The sequence below is a fragment of the Diabrotica undecimpunctata genome, chromosome 2 (assembly GCF_040954645.1).
Source record: "Diabrotica undecimpunctata isolate CICGRU chromosome 2, icDiaUnde3, whole genome shotgun sequence".
Classification (NCBI taxonomy): domain Eukaryota; kingdom Metazoa; phylum Arthropoda; class Insecta; order Coleoptera; family Chrysomelidae; genus Diabrotica; species Diabrotica undecimpunctata.
In genome coordinates, this window is record NC_092804.1 from 168559858 (window position 1) to 168578617 (window position 18760).

Sequence of the window (18760 nt, forward strand, 5' to 3'; positions counted from 1 at the left end):
TAGTTATATTTATTTTATTTGTTTATTATTATATATTTTTATAATCTTATATTGTTTATTTTCTTTTTTTTTTCTATCTTTAAAAACGGAATAGAGATCGAAACGTCAATGTATTAAACATGTAAATAGATATATTGTGGCTTATGTCCAACCTTCTCCCTAAAAATACAGAATGCCACAAACAAGCAGCTATAGAAAAATAAATATATCTGTCATTTGTATGTTTGAAAACGGTCTCTTTATAGAGATCGAAACGTCCGTAAATTAAACATTTGAATAAATATATTGTGGCTTATTCCCAACATTATTTCTAAAAATACAGAACGACAAGCGAAAAGCCATAGAAAATAAATAGTACTATCATTTGTATAATTGAAAACGGTCTCTGGATATAGAGATCGAAACGTCAATAAATAAACATATGAATAAATATTTTGTGGCTCATTCCCTACATTCCCCTAAAAATACAGAATGCCACAAACAAAAAGCTATAAAAAAGAAGTAATTTTGCAGAAAGTTTACTGATACCAACCGGCTGTCGCGGAAGTTACGCTAAAACGTCTTTTGACGTGACCCGTCCTTAAAGAGTTACACAATGAAATTTTTTTAAAACTAATTTTAAGACAGTTTCCACACCACCCCAGAGGTATGTCTTGTGGCGCGATACTTTTTTAAATGGGTGTTCGCCAAGAGCCATATTGTCTTATTAAATAAAATGAACAAAACACTTAAACAGTATAAAACAAAACAAAATAAAATCCTATAAAACAAAATAAAATTCTTCTTCTTCTTCTTCTTCTTCAAGTGCCCTGTCCGTTGCGAACGTTGGCTATTAACATGGCAATTTTGATCTTATTTGCGGCGCTTCTGAATAGTTCGACCGATGTGAGCCCGAACCACTTCCTCAGATTTTGGAGCCACGAGTGTCTTCTCCTGCCTGGCCCTCGCTTACTGTCTATTTTTCCCTGGACAATCAATTGCAGTAGACGGTACTTATCGTGTCTCAATATGTGGCCTAGATATTCAAGCTTTCTTTGTTTAATTGTATTCACGATTTCTTTCTCCTTTCCGATTCTTTGGATTACCTCTGTGTTGGTGACATGTTCGGTCCAGGATATACGAAGAATGCGTCGGTACACCCACATTTCGAATGCTTCTAGTTTTCTCGTGAGCGTCTCCGTCAGCGTCCAGGCCTCCACACCATACAGTAAGATCGGAAAAATGTAGCATTTAAATGTAGCATTTATATAAAAATTTAAATTTAAATAAAATTCTATAAAAACAAAATAAAAATAATGTTTGATGTGTTTAAACACAAACACTATACACACTTACTATGTTCTTCTCGTTTTTTTTTGTTTTTGGTTTTTTTTATGCTGATGTTCTTATTAAACTATTAGAAAATATTATTCGCTGTCTAAACCTGAAGATGCAGTGCTGCTATCGCTGTCATTATCTTCACCACCTGGTGTAATTATAATTGGCTCTAGTAAAACTTTGATATGAGTGTCAAGTTCCCACATACGATGTTCTTCTTTAATTATGTGGCCTATACATTTAGCCCATTTCTCTGGAGTTACATGGAGGATTGCTTGAATCAAAAGTTTCTTAATTTCGTTTAATTTGAACATTTTTTTATTGCGTGCTACTTCTCCTTTCACTTGCTCCCAGATAAGTTCAATGGGATTAAGTTCGCAATGATAAGGTGGTAGACGCAGAACTTTGACACCATAATCTTTTGCAGTTTCATCTACAGCATATTTAAGATATTCAATTTTCCTTAACCGTGCAATGTCAAGTAGCTAAATTTTGAGCATTGATTCTTCGTATGCAATCACCTTTTCTGTAAGCCATTCTTGAATCCTCCCTTTCAATTTCTTTAATAATCACCTGTTTTTTTCGACTCAAATTGAAGAAAACCATCATCAAGAAACCCTGTATCACTTCCTATATGGGTGACGATTAAACGCCGTCCCTTTCCTGATGGAGCTTTTAATCCTGTATATCAGCCTTCTATAAATGCTTCGCGTTTACTTTTGACATTTAAATCTTGCCAAACTTTTCCAACTGTATGACCTTTTTCAACCTTGGTTAATCCAGGTTTCATCCAAATAACATATTTTGCGTCCAGTGCTGCGAATTTTGCGTATTTCTTCTAAATATTTTCTTCTCCGCACAATAATTTTATTTTTTTCTAATAGCATACTTTTTCTGTTGAGTTTTACATATCGAAAGTTCATTTCACGCATGGTACTGGTTAAGACTCTACGAGATATCTTGGGCAAGGAGTCATCGTTTTCGAGCTCTTGAGAAATATTTTTCAGTGTTTTAATTTCACTCCGAAAATAAAATGAATGAATTTTTCGACGTATAATATTCCTTGTCTCGTCATCCAAAACAATGCTTTTCCTACCTCTAGTTTTACCTTTTTCTTGCTTTTTATTTTCAAATGTATTTTTAAGTACACGATAAATATAGCTAACGGATACTTTTGTTAAACTGCTACAAATGTCGACCGCTTGGCTAACATTTAATTCCATTTTTCTGCCGACAATTCCTTCATAAACGTTTCGTATTATTACCTTCTCTTCGGACGTTAACATTTTCCGTCTCTTTTGCGGCATTTCATTTTTGGAATCAACATCAGAATTTTGCAGTCTTCTCTTGGAACAACTCGGTTTTTCGTCCAACTCCAATAAAACTCAAACCAAATAATCACAGAATATAACTAGATAATAGAAAATTTACCATAAAACGACAAACTATAACACTCGTATTATCAATAACACGTTTTATCAATAACACAAACTTATCGCATAAAATACCCTACCCTCAGAAACGCCAATGTAAATGACCTATTGTTGATGGGCACTCGCTCGACAAAAACTAGTTTTACGGCTTTCTGTGAATCTGAATTGAAAAGGAGTTCCGTCGCTAATTCCAAAGTTGCCAAACGATTGAAAAATATTGTTTTAAAATATCGATTTTTATTTTATAAATTTAAATATGTAACGAAACGGAACATATAAATAAAATTTATTTCATTACAATTTTGTGCTTAATTTTTACTATTGAAAAAATCAGGTTTTTTTGTATTTTTATGACGGTAATAATCGCTGCGTGGAAGAATACAGGTTTTGTATGACCATAATTACTACTTGTGAACAAGAATTGGCTACACTGTACGACAACTTCTGGTCAAGTCTACTATAGAGAAGCACAAATAAATATACTACTTTATATATTCTGTAATTTCTTATGAGGAAACGCAAATTCCAATCGAGAAAACAGGCAGTTTTCGATGGCCGCTGTGTACATTTAAATTTGAGGATATTCGGCGTTTAAACTATGATATCACTCTTCTAAATTGAGGATTTCTACTTTAGAATGGGAGAGGATAGGATAGTACGAATAGCTCGAGATAAGTCACCAAATAGACGAAGAAGTATTGGCAGACCAAGAAAAAGATGGTGCGATAATTTAGGATGCTAATATTGAAGAAGAAACAGGCTTTAAAGCCTACATACAAGAAGGAAGAAGAAGAAGCATCACGAATAAATACCAGATTATTCTTCATATAACATGTCCTTTCAGAACGTTGGTTACCATCATAGCTATTTGAATTTTATTCACTGTCATCCTAAATAGCATGCTTGTGTCAATACCATACCAAAGTCAAGTTCTTCAACCATAAAGTCTTTTTCGCCCTGGACTGCGTTTGCCTGCTAATTTGAGTTACATATTTTGTAGCACCCTATATTTTGACCTCTCATTACATGTCCGAAATAGAAGATTACAATAAGTCAATTGACTGTACTATGACCGGTGTATAAAAGACGGTTCCCAGGAAAAAGTTCTCCTGAGTCTAAATTTTTTTGCATATCCTATCCATTTACTAACCTTTGCCGTATTTGACAAGGAAATATAAAATTCAAATTCAACATTTAAATATTTACGGTCACGCATACGTACCATATCAAACTCATACTTACATTTTCATGCTTGAAGAAACATAACATTTTTAATTCCCTAAAAACTCTCTTCGACGATATTACCGATTGGAACACTTTTGGTAATTTTTTCAGTGCCACTCGTCTGCCGTCCCTGGGGTCTGTCACGGCCCTGAAAAAGAACAAAAACTAATGTAAGTAAATATTTAGGTTTCCACTCACGGGAGGTAGTATGATTATGTTACACTATAGCAGATTGAATTTCTTTTTTTTTTCAACGAGGGTGTTGAAAAGACCTTCCAAAAAATGTGATATAATTACGGGAATGAACAGGTGTGTGGTCCCAAATTTTATTTACCATCGTCCAAGCGAAAAGGATCTGTTGTTTTTTCCGGTTTTATTTAAAATGAACTCAACAAAAACATGCTCGAAATTGCCTGCACGAAAAGAAAGAACAACATGGACGCAAATATTTGCAATTATATTCTAAAAAGCTAATTGAACAATAAAAAATTGTTTAGGTGATGGATTCGACCGTTACTTGATGGAAATTCATTTTGTATATGAATAAAACACTGAAATTCAGAACTTCCACAAAATTTATTATATCTTACCACTACAGCTGTTTCAGCAGAGTGCCTTTATGAAGTTAAATATTTTAATAAATTTTGTGGAAGTTTTGAATACAAAGTTTTCAGTATTTTATTGATATAAAAAATTGTTTTTTACTCACTAGTAAAAGGTAAAATGTAATAGTTATAGATAGGAGAAGAGAAAAATGTAAATTGTAGCAAGAATATAGGTCTAATACAGATCGTCATAATTATAAAGCCGACAAAAAGGAAACAAAAAGGAAACTAAAGCAGAAGCGTATAAAAATCTATACGATGAATATAGTGTTTAGTCTTTAATTTAGACTCATTAGAGTTGAATCAGCTAACAGGGAAACTGCATGATAACATTTCCTGTTGCTTAATGTATACTGATGATTGTAACAGTCGGTACTTTTACTACTATTTATATTAAAGTAATTTCAGAGATGTAGTATGGGTTGCCTAACTTTAAGTGTTCATTTGCTCATTAAGTGTGTATTTTTAATAATTTAAGTTGTCACTCTGATCTAAATTTGGTACCATTGCGAACCAGAGAGATGACAGGAGATTAGGGCGAGTGGAAACTGGCTCTTGGTTAACAAACTGTGAATTAAAAATCACTTTCGATCGAGAGTTTGAAGTGGTACAAAGGTGGTAGTTAGCGAAAGAAAATCCAATTAATGCATAGAATTTCCTTCACTTCAAGAAGTTAAATGTTTTAAGTATAACCGTAACCATTTAATTGACGGTGTTTTCGGAAACTCGGGAGGCTGAAGTGAAATTTCTAGCACGGAATTGAGTAGCTATCTGGTAACTATTTTTTTTATATTATAAAAACTAACTTTTTGTTCCCACATCCCACATCCTTAAGGTATTCAGAATGACCTTGGGTCACGAATTCAAGCATAGTATGGCCGCTTACAATCATTCTGGCATGAATCTGATTAAAATTCTGAATTTTCCGTAAATCTCTAACATCTATTACAATTTCCACAGATATTTTAGTGAACATTAGAGTATTTTATCCATATCCTATTATTCAGATTCATTATTTCATATTTTAATATAGTATTTTGTTCAAGGCCATTATATTTTTACTCTATGTGAAGCAAGGTCACGCTACATCCGATTGGATGTGTTTTTTTTTTTTTTCATCTACTATAATTATCTTTTTGCTCCGGTTTCTTATGCTGAAAGAAACTTTCCTCACTTCTTCTTTGATTTCTTTTTATCAATGTTGAGACTAGAAGTAACGGGGAATTGTTTTCAGTCACCTCCCATGGAATTATAAACTTCCCTCAGAACATCCGAGGGAGGGTACCACTTCAACTCTATAAGAATCAGGGTCATTGGGACAAGCCAGGGGGTATTGTCTACTCCACCCTCATTTTTTTCTCCAGCCTGCACCTAGAGGTAGGGCAGGACAGTAACCATCGGAACTGAGCCAATTAGCACCAGCTCCGTGCTAATTTCGGACCTCAAGGAGGACTTCGCTGGGACATCGAAGCCATTCGGGAGTATCCTTCCAGACAACTGTTTCACCAAGGAGGATAGTTGGTTTTAGCTTCAGAACTATATATATATATATATATATATATATATATATATATATATATATCTTGTTTCACCAGTTATAGGTTTTTTTTTATAACATTATATATATATATATATATATATATATATATATATATATATATATATATATATATATATATTATTAATTGATATAACTCCCCTTGGTGTAAGGTATCGGTAAGTTTGAGCTCAAATTCTACCCAGAGATTATCTTCCATTGTTTTTTTTGTATTAACCATTTATTTCATTATTAACTTTAATTATTTTATTATTTGTTTACTTAACTAATTTTTTTCATATTTCATCTTGCGTTATTAACTCTGGTTATTATCCCTTCAGGATAATAGACCGTTTCAATTGTTTAACTTGGCTTGTTCCCATTTATATATTACTTTGTTTATATTTGAATTTAGAGGTGTTTAACAATATTGTTGGTCATATTGTAGGTTAGTATAATATATTTACTTGGCTATACGTTCTTCCAACGTTAGCATTATTTTGTTTAGGGTTGTTTTTTTAACCTAGATGTAGGTTGTACACTCTATATCAGAGTTATTCTGTGTAGTTTTCAACTTTTTGTTATAGTTGTTTTCAACATTTCTGTTAAAATATTATATTGTGAAATTTTCATATACTTTTTGGTAACTTAGAGATTGTCAAAATCTAAGAAGTTATATTTAATAAACAAAAATTTGTTTTCTTTGTTAATTTTCATTATATCTATTCATTTTTCATATCTTCTTTTCTATCCATCATACATATTTTCCTGATTTACTGTCTTTAAAAGGCATGCAAATTGGCCGTATCCATCCTTGAGTTTCTAGTGGTCATTCTCTTGCCTACATTGCTAGCCTAGCCACATTCCGTTCAATATTTTTTTTCATACTTCTTTACTTAATTGTTATCTATTTTACTTCTATCAATTATCCCATATACATAGACCACTCTTCTTATACATCTCTCCTCCTACACACCCCAGTTTTTTGCTACATGATGTGTTAGTACGAAATATTGAAAGGGATTTAGAGCAAAGATTGGAATAGTGGCAACCTTGAAGAATCGGGTTTAAAGAAACGCTAAGACAGGACATGTCTGTGAAAGGGATTGATATTGATATTATCCAAGATAGAAACATACGAATAAATGCAAAAGGAACTGATCCCGTATACAGATTTTTTTGTATTAAACACCTAAGCGGTACTTTCGATATTTACTACTAGTCACAAAAATTAGACCAACGAGCAAATTTTTTCTATTAACAATCTTAAAAATAACGTTTGTTGAGTTCTCCCAATGGTATTCCCCAATTTTTTTAACCAGCTTAACTTAAAACTTAACATGCATACCATTCTGCTATTAAATATAAAATATTTACACTGACTCAAAAGGGTTTACACCAACTCAGAAGGTTTAGTTCTCCTGAGTCTTCTCACTATTCCATGCTAGTCCAGGAGCTGAAGAGTCTCTGGTCTCTTAACTTTTTTCTGGGGGTGGAAATTTTCTAAAACCTGTACCAGGTTGACCCATCTCTAGGGATGGCTGGTGTGTGTTTAATTCAGGGTAGAGGAGTATATCCGAGCCTAGCTCTCCCTAGAAGGAGGTCCTGCAAACGAATATCTTCCTGTTATCCTACCTACCAACTAAATTCACCCTCTCCTACTTGTGAGCAGTTGACTGTCGCTAGTACCGTACTCCGAAAGTGTGATGGCCGCTGTAAGGCTGACGACTTCCTCTTTCTTCTTAAAGGCTGCTCGGATGTATTGTGTATACTATTCCATCCCTCCTTACTTCTTATCATCTTCGCGATCATCCCTCTTGCAGTCATAGGGTTCATACCTATTTCTCTATACATTCTATTTGTCTCCACGGTCCATCTATTACACTCCAGCATTGTGTGAGTAAGTGTCGGAGTAATCGCAGTATAGGCATTTGTCTGTATTTGCCTTTCCGAATCTATGAAGATAGGCCTTAAAACATCTGTACCCTGAGAGTACTTGCGTCAGTATGTAATCCAGTCGCCTGTGACCTGAGTCCACCTCGTTCCTTAAGCTCAAATCAGCATCTTAGTCCACTGGGCGACATCTTCCATAGCTGTTCCACTCTTCCTGTCATCTTTCCATTTCTTCTCTTTTTACGGCTGTAGTATTTCTACCACTAACATGCTAACCGTGCAACTCGCAACAGACTCGATCTGGTCCACCCTAAATCACTCCAGACTGGTGCCGCGTAAAGGTCGACTGACTACACAACGCCGTGTAGGACTCTACTTCTTTTGGATTTGGGTTTCTCCCTCCCCAGGGTAGCCGCACTCTTCGCTGCTTTCCAAGTTTTGATCAGTGATTCTATGAACCTGATCTATTGTTGTTTGATTGAATCCAAATTGATAAAGTGGGATAATACATTTTTATTCTGTTATAGGTTGTAGTCTTCTAACAGGAGCTTTTTAAACATTTTTGAAATCATTGGTAACAACGATATTGGTCGATATAATGACATCTGATTTAAGGGTTACCCAGGTTTCGCTACTACAGTTATTTCCGCTACCCTTCCAATATCTTGGGAAGTACTTGAAAAGTCTATACATTGAACAAATTTATTAGCTTAAACTTCTTGATTGGCAAATTTTGCAAGGGAAGGAATTTTTTGAGCCTATCATCTGAGGCAATTTCGTTGCTTGAGAAGTGCAAATTGAACAAAAGGAGCTCAAACCTTATCCTGGACATGTGAACAAATTTTCCAATTTCATTTTTGTATAGCATATTGGTGCTAAAATAATCTTTCAAAGTGGGTTTACGATTCAATCCCATCCAAATTAGAAGACCTAAGAAAACAAAAATTTCGGATTGATTTGTGTTTCTCCATTGTCCCAATAATGTTGTTTTTGTTAATGTTTGATTTGTAATTCCTAATATTAGATATTTTCTGATCAGCATATCTGTTGGTTTCCTCGACAATAAGTGATAAGATTTCGTTGTCAATAAATAATTTATAAAAATGAATCGGATGATCTCCTTCCCCCTGTGCAAAAAACCTTTGGGAGAATCCTGAATTTTCCGTGAAAGTAAATGTCTTCAAATTACCTACAAAATTGTAAACAAAACGCAAAACTATAAAAGTGAATACTAATTTATATATTACCTGTACAATTATTCCAAATGACATTAGGATTATTATTAGTATTATTTAAAAAATTAACAGGTTCAGAATCGTTGTTGAGAGATTCTAGATCAGACTCGAGTTCTAACTCTTGCCCATCACTGTTAATTTCTAAATTAGAGGAAGACGAACACGAATCTTGATAATTTGGATCATCTATCGAATCATCATTATTTTCACTAATAAAGTCATACTCCATTTCACTCAAATTTTCCGCTATTTCAAGTAATTCAGCACCACTTAATTTTTTATTTGTCATTTTACTAATTTTAGAAACATAAACACACAAGAGTAAAGTTGTACAAACTAATACAGTGAATCACGCCTGCAGGTCAGTAATATGCAATCTGCTGAAGGAGTCCCAAACTGCTTCGCCAGAATATAGCCGTAAACTGTACGAGCCTAGATGCGCATCAGAACTGTGTTTACCAAACGTACACATAGCTTGAAACATTACCGCGTCATCTGACCAAATTTTTTATACGCAGTTCCTGGTAAAATTAACTGTGTACCAGAAATGGTACAGGCAGTAGCCAAAGTGTTAAACTTATTAAACACAGCTTGATTTTCTGTGGACCCGGGGAACCAAGGAATTGAGATTAGTAACCATCGAACCAACTTAAAGAACCTAGTGTGTTACATGCAAGATTTTATAATAGTTTATTCTGGTAACCGAACCATCTTAAAGAACTACCTAGTATTTGTTATGTGCAAGATTTATGTAGTTTATGTCTTTTGAATTATTTAGTTAGTTTTAATTTCGTTCTGTACATTTGGTCTGATTCTGTCACTGAGAACCTTTTAGGTTCAATGGAGACGTTGATTGAAGCTAAAAGATTGGCGCCCAACATGGGCGACCAAATAATGAAAAGATAAAGTCTTGAAACTATAAGGGGATACTATACCTGCTCATGGAATATTAGTGGACACTGATGATGATTAAAAACATGTAACATTTAAGAAAAATTGAGATCTAGTGTTCTGACATTATACATTTGTAGGTTATTGTTTTTTTATGTTCCCAATATATTTTTAGATAATCTGGTGAGCATTATAAAAAAAAATAAATAAATAAACACATTAAAAAATTAGCTTCACCTATAATAAACATTCTTCATTATTTACGTCGTTTCTTGTTATCTTAATGCTTATTGATACATATCACCTTTAAATATACAAGCTCGACAATCTAATCTATCGGCTAACAACCTAAATCCAATGATATTTACACGGACGACATTAACAATGCAGTTAAATTGAAAGATGTATAGGTTAATCCTATCCGAGATCGGCCGTCATTATGTTTGCCTCACAATGGCCCTTGTTAAGAATAATTTATTAAGATATTTATATTTATCAAAGACGAGTTGCCAGGTCGAAGCGGAATACTACTGCGACATTTAAATGAATTAGAGAGATAATTATTTATACACAAGAGAGGAGAATAAACTTTAACACTGATGTAATCAACTATAGATACTGTCGATTGTAATGTTTAAACTTTGACAAACCCACATGCACATATAGTATATGGACATCCTTACGGAAAGAGCCGTTTATCTTCAGTGTTTACTATGCCTTTCTATTCTACGTCGTAATTTGCTTCTATTCTTTTCACTAGATTGTCGTAAATTATTTATAACATTATTTCAAAGCCCTCAAAGGGTTTGCGAAGTGTTTTAATATATATTCTTTATTATCTGCATATTGATTTTATTTTTATTGTTTTGCATTTGCACATCTATTTTGCATACTGTGCTCCACACCTCTCTGTCCTGCCATTCTTCGACATTAAAAAGCTCCTTCTATTTAACTTTCCGTATTTACTAGTTCCATGTTCCCCTTGGTATTTCTCTTTTCCTTCGAGATTTTCGTTCTAACCTTTTTATATGTTGATGTCATCTTAGTTGCACGAATGCGAGTATCTTCATCAATTAATCCTTAATATATTTGTGGCGCTTCCAAGGTATATATTGACGAAAACTCAGTCGTCCTCGAAAAGATATAAACATGAAACAATATTGTAGCGTGATTAAATAAAACGAGCGGTTCGAATTTATATACATATATTTATTTATAACTTTACAGTTCGGTACTCTCTTATCAACTAAACTCACTCCTAACAACGTTACATATATATAATAAAGTTACTTTTCGAGAACCTCTAATTGTCTCCCGTCCGAAAGACGGGCGCTATTGACAAGCCGATTCTTACGTTTTCTAGATTCGTCCTTCTAAGAATTATGACGTATCGGAGATGGGCTATTTCGTTACACTGCTCCCCTCTTAAATCTGATTGTCCCGATCAGCAACTCTATATGTAGGCACAGGATGGCGGAATCTACAGGACTCTCCAGCTCTGCATGAACCCTTTAGAAAGAAATAACAGTCTACTGACTTTGAAGGATACGATCTCATCGGGTTAATGCAACACACAGTAATTCGTACGCCGGTTTCTCGGAAGATCACTTCAAGCATGCTTCTGACAATCTTCCAGTCCAGATTATCTAGTGCATGGCCTATTTTGGGTAAGGCCAAATTCTTGATGTCGTAATTGCACACAATTTTCTTCAAATTAGTTAGAGCACGCCATATATCCTCGTAGCTTGCCCTGTCTGTATACGACTTCCTGGTCACCATATACAGCAAAGATCGAGAACCATCTTCTAATCTCAGTACTCTTCCAACTTTAGGCTGCTGGTTTTTTAACTCGTCCAAACGACCGAATTTCTTATAAAATACGGATGAGATTCCTTTAGTCATCTCAAGATCTTGGGCAACACAGTGGGCTAGAGAGACGTTATGCGGAACACTAAAAAGATCCTGCTGAACTTCTGTGGTCACGCCGAATCTAGCACTCTTTCTCTCTGCGTAATTTGACATAAATTCATTAAAGCTTGGTCGCCGGTCATCTTTGATCTTATGTTGAAGGGTACGTGCTTCTTCTGTTTCATTTGAACCAGCATATGGTGCAAGACGATTTATGTGAACTACTTTTGGTTTACCTTTCGGCAACTTCTTAATTCGGTATATTACGTCATTTATTTTCTTTTTAATTTCATACGGACCTTCCCATTGTCTTTGCAGTTTGGGAGACAAGCCTCGACGACGTTGTGGATTATAAAGCCAAACAAGATCACCTACTTCATAGCTTTCACTCTTGCATCGAGAATCATATTTATTTCCATCATTCGTCTCTGGAAGTGGACCTGCAATGTCGATTGCTACTCTTTCCATAGGACTACCAACATTGTACTGTTTCATGGGTGCCCTCTTTTTACCAACTGGACCATTACTGGTTGCACACAGTTCACATTTCCGGCACCATCTTCTTACATCATCTTTACAGTTCACCCAATAGAACCGTTCTCGAACCTTTTGCAGAGTCTTCGTAATACCAAAGTGTCCACCTGATGAACCGTCATGCAACTGACGTAAAACTTCTGACACTTTACTTTTAGGTACAATCAACTGAAGCTTAGTTTCTGTACCATCATCGTTCTCAAAGGTTCTATACAGAAGATCATCTTTCAGCACTAGGCAATTCCATTGGCTCCAGTAACACTTGACTTCTGGACTACATGCACTAATGTCTTGCCAAGAAGGTCTTCCACTTCGACGCATACAATCCAATACTCTTTTTATACATGGATCATCTGCTTGAGCGTCTTGTAGCTGTTGAGGCTGCCATTGATCATTAATGACGGCGGTTCGTCTCATGGGGCAAAGTCGTTCTTCTAATTCAAGACAATGATTACGATTTGCACTGTATGCCCGTCTTGACTGAGCATCATCATTTGAATGACTCTTTCCAGCCCTGTGTTCCATTTGTTCTAGCTTTCTGACTGTTGTATTATTTTCTTGCAATTTACGGCGAATGTGACCTACGTCGCCATCATTCGAACATCTGGTTTCGTGTCTCTTCGGCATCATGTTGCGAACTACTTTCCGTACGATTTCCTCCAGACGTTTCTCGTTTTGTTCGTCGCTCTCTTCAGAGGTTCGTACTCGATAGCTCCGTGAAACTTGACTAGCTGTTTCATGTTCCAAGGCAATAGCGAGCGCTTCATCTAAAACTTTCGGTCTTGCTAGTCGTAAAGCTTTCTGTAGTTCAATGTCTCTTAACCCATTGACGAAGGCATCTACAGCGATTTCTTCCAAAACGTTGTCTGGTGCCTCTGGATAGGCCAACAGCGCTATACGAGCAATATTTGCTTCAAATTCTTGCAAACTCTCACTTGCTCGTTGGATTCTACTTCTTATTTGTACTTTGTAGACTGGTTGTAGATGGGCATCTCCGTAACGTTTATCTAGTCGAGTGAACAAGGTCTGGTAACATTTTTCTTGACCCTTAGGAATTGATCTTAGGATATCCGCAGCATCACCTCGTAAAGCAGCAGTCAAGGAAACAGCTTTTTCTTGTTCTGTCCAATGATTGGCTGTCGCAATAGCTTCAAATTGTCTAAGGTATATGGACCAAGAGGACTTTCCATCAAATGGTGGCAATTTGAATCTCATATGATGTGTCATTTCGTCTCTCGGTGATTCTTTTTTCACTACCGGATCTAAGGCTACCGTATTAACTGGTGGTAGCACTTTTGTGTTACTTATCATGGTCTCTAATTGTTTGATCTTCTCTTCTACTTTATCGAATGTTCTTGAGACTTCTTCAAATTTCTCATTGTTTTGAATACATATTTCTTTAATTATTTGTGAAGTCTCGTCGAATCTTCTAAATACATTTTCGAATGTTTCATCGAATCTTTTGGGAACATTCTCTAATTTATTATCATCTCTTTTAGAAGATTCTTCTATCATTTGAGAGACGTTTTCAAATTTCTTATTATTTTTTCTGAAACTCTCTTCGATCTTCATTAAAACTGCTTCTTCTGCTGACTGAAAATGGAATGTCTCTGGGTCATCTCCATTCTTGTTAAGAATATTCTTCAGTCGTTCTTGGAGGATCTTCTTGGACCCGCTGCAATCTTCATCGCGTTCTTCTAGCTGCTCACGCAACTGTTTTACTGAGAGTTGTACTAGCAGCATCTTTGGTCAGGCACGCGTACTTTTTTAAAATGTTCGAAAGTCTTTTTCAAAAGTCACTGCTGAATTTATTTTTAAACAAATCAATTAACCCCACACCTGACACCACTGTAGCGAGATTAAATAAAACGAGCGGTTCGAATTTATATACATATATTTATTTATAACTTTACAGTTCGGTACTCTCTTATCAACTAAACTCACTCCTAACAACGTTACATATATATAATAAAGTTACTTTTCGAGAACCTCTAATTGTCTCCCGTCCGAAAGACGGGCGCTATTGACAAGCCGATTCTTACGTTTTCTAGATTCGTCCTTCTAAGAATTATGACGTATCGGAGATGGGCTATTTCGTTACAATATGTTAAAAATAAACTGAAACAGCTGAGCTGTTATACGATTTCATAATACAGTATACTCCCTCTATAATGAACACGGTTATTACGAGGTTTCGCTTATAACGAGGTACATGAGATGTCGCGTGAAATTTCTATTGATCTATAACCCTCCATAGCGAGGCAAATTTGGTTATAACGAGAGAAAATAAGATCGAAAAACGTGTTTTTAACGTTTTTCTTTTGTTTAATCTACCGACCGATATTGTGTTGTGGGAAATTTACAATTTATGATTCATAAGTGTCAGTGTAGGGGTTTGACCATTCGCACCTAATAATAAGACGGTCCTAATAGACAAGATGCGGAACGTGTTTTAAACGTTGTAAGAAGCTTTATCAAAAGACAAAACGCAAAATGAAGAAACGTACAACTGTTTCACGTCTTTAGCAAATATGATAGATAGAATAATACTGGACAATTTAGAGCAGTCAAAAATGACAGACTTCTTCCAATTGCAGAAGCAATAGTTTGTTATCCTTGAAAATAAGCTGTATACAGATTTACAGAATACAGATTTTTTGATTTAACGTATATCATTGACAATAAAAGTAAACAACTCTTTTTTGTTAATGTATTTCATCATCATCATCATCATCTTGGTGCTACAGCCCTTAGAGGGCCACGACCTTCTCAAGCTTTCTACGCCATTCTATTCTGTCCCTCGCTTGCATTTTCCAGTTGCCGACTCCGATCTTCTCGCCATCTTGTGTTACCCCGTCCATCCACCTCAGCTTTGGTCTACCCCGTCTTCTCATTCCCACGGGTTGCGCTGTTAGAATCTTTTTTATCATGTTTGACTCAGGGGCCCGGGCTACATGTCCTGCCCACTGCAGGCGGTTTCGCTTAATTATTGTGGTAATATCTTTACCACCAAACGTATGCTTGTAGATATTCTGCAGTTCAAAGTTATATCTACGCCTCCATATTCCGTTCTCACAGACCGCTCCGAATATCTTGCGTAGCACCTTTCTTTCAAAAATGGATAGAGCGGATTCATCTGTTTTCGTTAGCGTCCATGTCTCTGATCCATATGTGAGAACGGGGACTATCAGTGTTCTATACAGCCTTATACGAGTTTTTTGAGACAGACGTTTGTTAGCTAAGTACTTTGATAGACCATGATAACACCTGTTTGCAATTATTATTCGCCTTTTTATTTCCTCAGATGTGTTATTATTGGGGTTAACCGATGTCCCTAGATATATGAACTCTTTGACTGCTTCGAAGTTTTGGTCATTGATGTTTAAATTTGTGTCAACATTTCCAGCTCTTGTGTTTGTGTTAGTCGCCATGAATTTGGTTTTATTTTGATTTATCTGTAACCCCATTCGTTCTGCTGCTGCTACTAGCTCGGTTAGGATTTCCGCAGTTCTCGCCCTAGTTCTTGTTATAATGTCCACGTCGTCTGCATATGCTAGAATTTGGACTGATCTATTAAATATTGTTCCCCTACTATCTAAATTAGCGTCTCGTACAACTTTTTCTAAGGCGACATTAAAAAGCTGGCACGCCAGCGCATCTCCCTGCCTTAACCCCCTATGTATTTGAAATGGGGTTGACGAGTCGTTTTGAATTTTTACTGCTGATAGCATCTTCGCCATTCTCACTTTTATCAAACATATGAGTTTTTTTGGAATTCCTAACTCATTCATAGCGTTGTAAAGACTTGGTCTTAAGACACTGTCATATGCCGCTTTAAAATCGACAAAAATATGATACATATCTATCACATGAAATACATAGTGTATTTCATTGACAATAAAAGTAAACAACTTTTATTGGAAGTACTCCAAAATTATTTTCTCCCCAAAGATTATTGACGTAACACATTAATTACATTTGAAATTAATTCACCTAATATCTAAGATGTAAAAATTCAAAACAGTCAATTCAAAGACAAACATTTGGCAGAGCATTGCAGCAATAAACAAAAAGTTATAAAACGAGTTATCAAATTGTCTTTTCAAGTGCCACCCTTTTCAGCACAACCTTTATAAACTTCTGAAAAGAACTCTTCAAGCTAAAACCGTTTTTGTACCTTGAAAAGCATTTCGGTTGTACTATTATATAGTTGGGATTAAATTCTAAACTCGGCTCTTAAACCGTGTATTGACCCCGACAGGCGTACACCACCACGCCACACATTGGACCATGCCCATCAGCATTAGTACAAAACATCCACCCTCACGCACTACGCTTGAATTCGAAAATCTATTCTGTTCCACAGACTCTGACGGAATAAGAGAATAGAATTAGGCATGGCCGGGACATAGTGAGTAACAGGGGGAAGTTATTCTATTAATAACTATTATGCAGAAGATTCTTTGTTTCGAATATATACAAAATCTATTCTAGAACCGTTTCTGTAATATACATTTCTATTTTTTTTTTAATTTTGAAGTAAATACTTTTAATCGCTCGGTATTAAATTTTCGCATGAGTCCGAAATAATATTTAGACTCGAAATATCACGACGCGTGCAGTAACCTTGCGGTATACAGTAATATACATAATATATTTATGTACAAACATATCCACTTATCATCAAAACAAAATGACGTTTAAAAAGCGTTATCTTCTTTTTTTATAACTTTTTTTATAACAACTCGAAAACGACTAGATCGATATGGCTAATTTTGATTTTGAAATATTTGTATAAATTAAAATACAAGAAAATAATCTAAATTAAAATAAAATGAAATTTTACAACGACGACGCCGCATTAATCGCCGAGACAGAAGAAGAGCTCCAAAGATTAGCACACATCTTCAATACAACGGCCAAGAAATACATTATGATAATATGGCAGAAAAAACCAAATGTATGACAACATCTAAATACCCACTACGATGTAAAATCGAAATTAATGGGAAAATAATAAAGCAGGAACAAGGTTTATGAATCTGGGAATAGATAACTAGTTACGGAGATGTTGAAGAAGAAAAGCAAGTAAAGCGGCGGGATCTCTTAATGACACAATCTGGAAGAACAAACACCTAAGACCAGACACAAAAACAAGAATCTATAAAGCAGCAATTAGACCTATATTAACATACACGACGGAGACAAGACCTGACACATCTAAAACGAGACGACTACTAGAAACAACAGAGATGAAAATACTCCGACGAATATCAGAGAAAGGTCTGTTGGATAGGGAGAGAAGCGAAAACATAAGAAGGGCATGCGATATAGAAGAGATAAATGGATTAGCGACAAAACGGAAACAGGAGTGGAACGAACACATTAGTAGAATGACAGAGGATAAGATAGTACGAATAGCACGAGATAAGTCACCAAATGGACGAAGAAGTACTGGCAGACCAAGAAAAAGATGGTGAGATAATTTAAAGAATTTAGGAGGCTAATATTAAAGAACAGGCTTTAAAGCCTACATACAAGAAGGAAGAAGAATATTTGATTTCTGTGATTTTTCTCTTTCATTCTTCTATTTTATGGTTCATCCATGGTTAAGACGAGATAAACTTTTGCTTGATATTTTCGGTTCTAGTATATTTCTTATATTTCTCTCAAGAAATTTTTTAACTGTTCCTTTAAGCTAGCCTTTTTTATTTATTAAATACTTATTTAAATCTATATATTTTTAAGCTTACAGCACGATATTATCTTATCAACTAACTAAAATTAAAAACTCCGTACCACGGTCGGTACATCTGGAACATTCTGTTATTTGTCATCATTCCGCTGAGATGCAACCTTTATATGAGGTAAATTAGCTTTGTGTTACACTGCTCCCCTTTTAAATCTGATCGTCCCGATCAGCAACTCTATATGTACGCCCAGGATGGCGAAATCCACAGGACTCTCCAGCTCTGCATAAACCTATCAAGAAGAAATTAGTCTTTGAAGGGCACGACTTATGTAATGCAATTATATGTTATGTATGTAATGCAGCAAACAGTGATTCGTAGGCCGATTTCTCGGAAGATCACTTCAAGCATGCTTCTCACAATCTTCCAATCCGAATGTTTTAATGAATGGCATATTTTTGGTATAGCCAAATTTTTAATGTCATATTTGCAC

The 18760-nt window shown here is 35.3% G+C and overlaps 1 protein-coding gene across 9 annotated transcripts in view; it reads right to left on the reverse strand.

Annotated features, from left to right (window-relative positions):
- nmo (serine/threonine-protein kinase nemo) overlaps positions 1 to 18760 on the reverse strand; it is a 372069-nt gene that overhangs the window by 129813 nt on the left and 223496 nt on the right. For all 9 annotated transcript variants that reach the window (XR_011950114.1, XR_011950117.1, XR_011950115.1 and 6 more), the window contains exon 2: positions 3993 to 4122. Coding sequence is in view for 4 of the 9 variants with exons in the window: in XM_072523946.1 (XP_072380047.1) it covers positions 3993 to 4122 (130 nt within the window). In the remaining 5 variants the exon portion in view is untranslated. The remainder of the gene's footprint in view (positions 1 to 3992; positions 4123 to 18760) is intronic.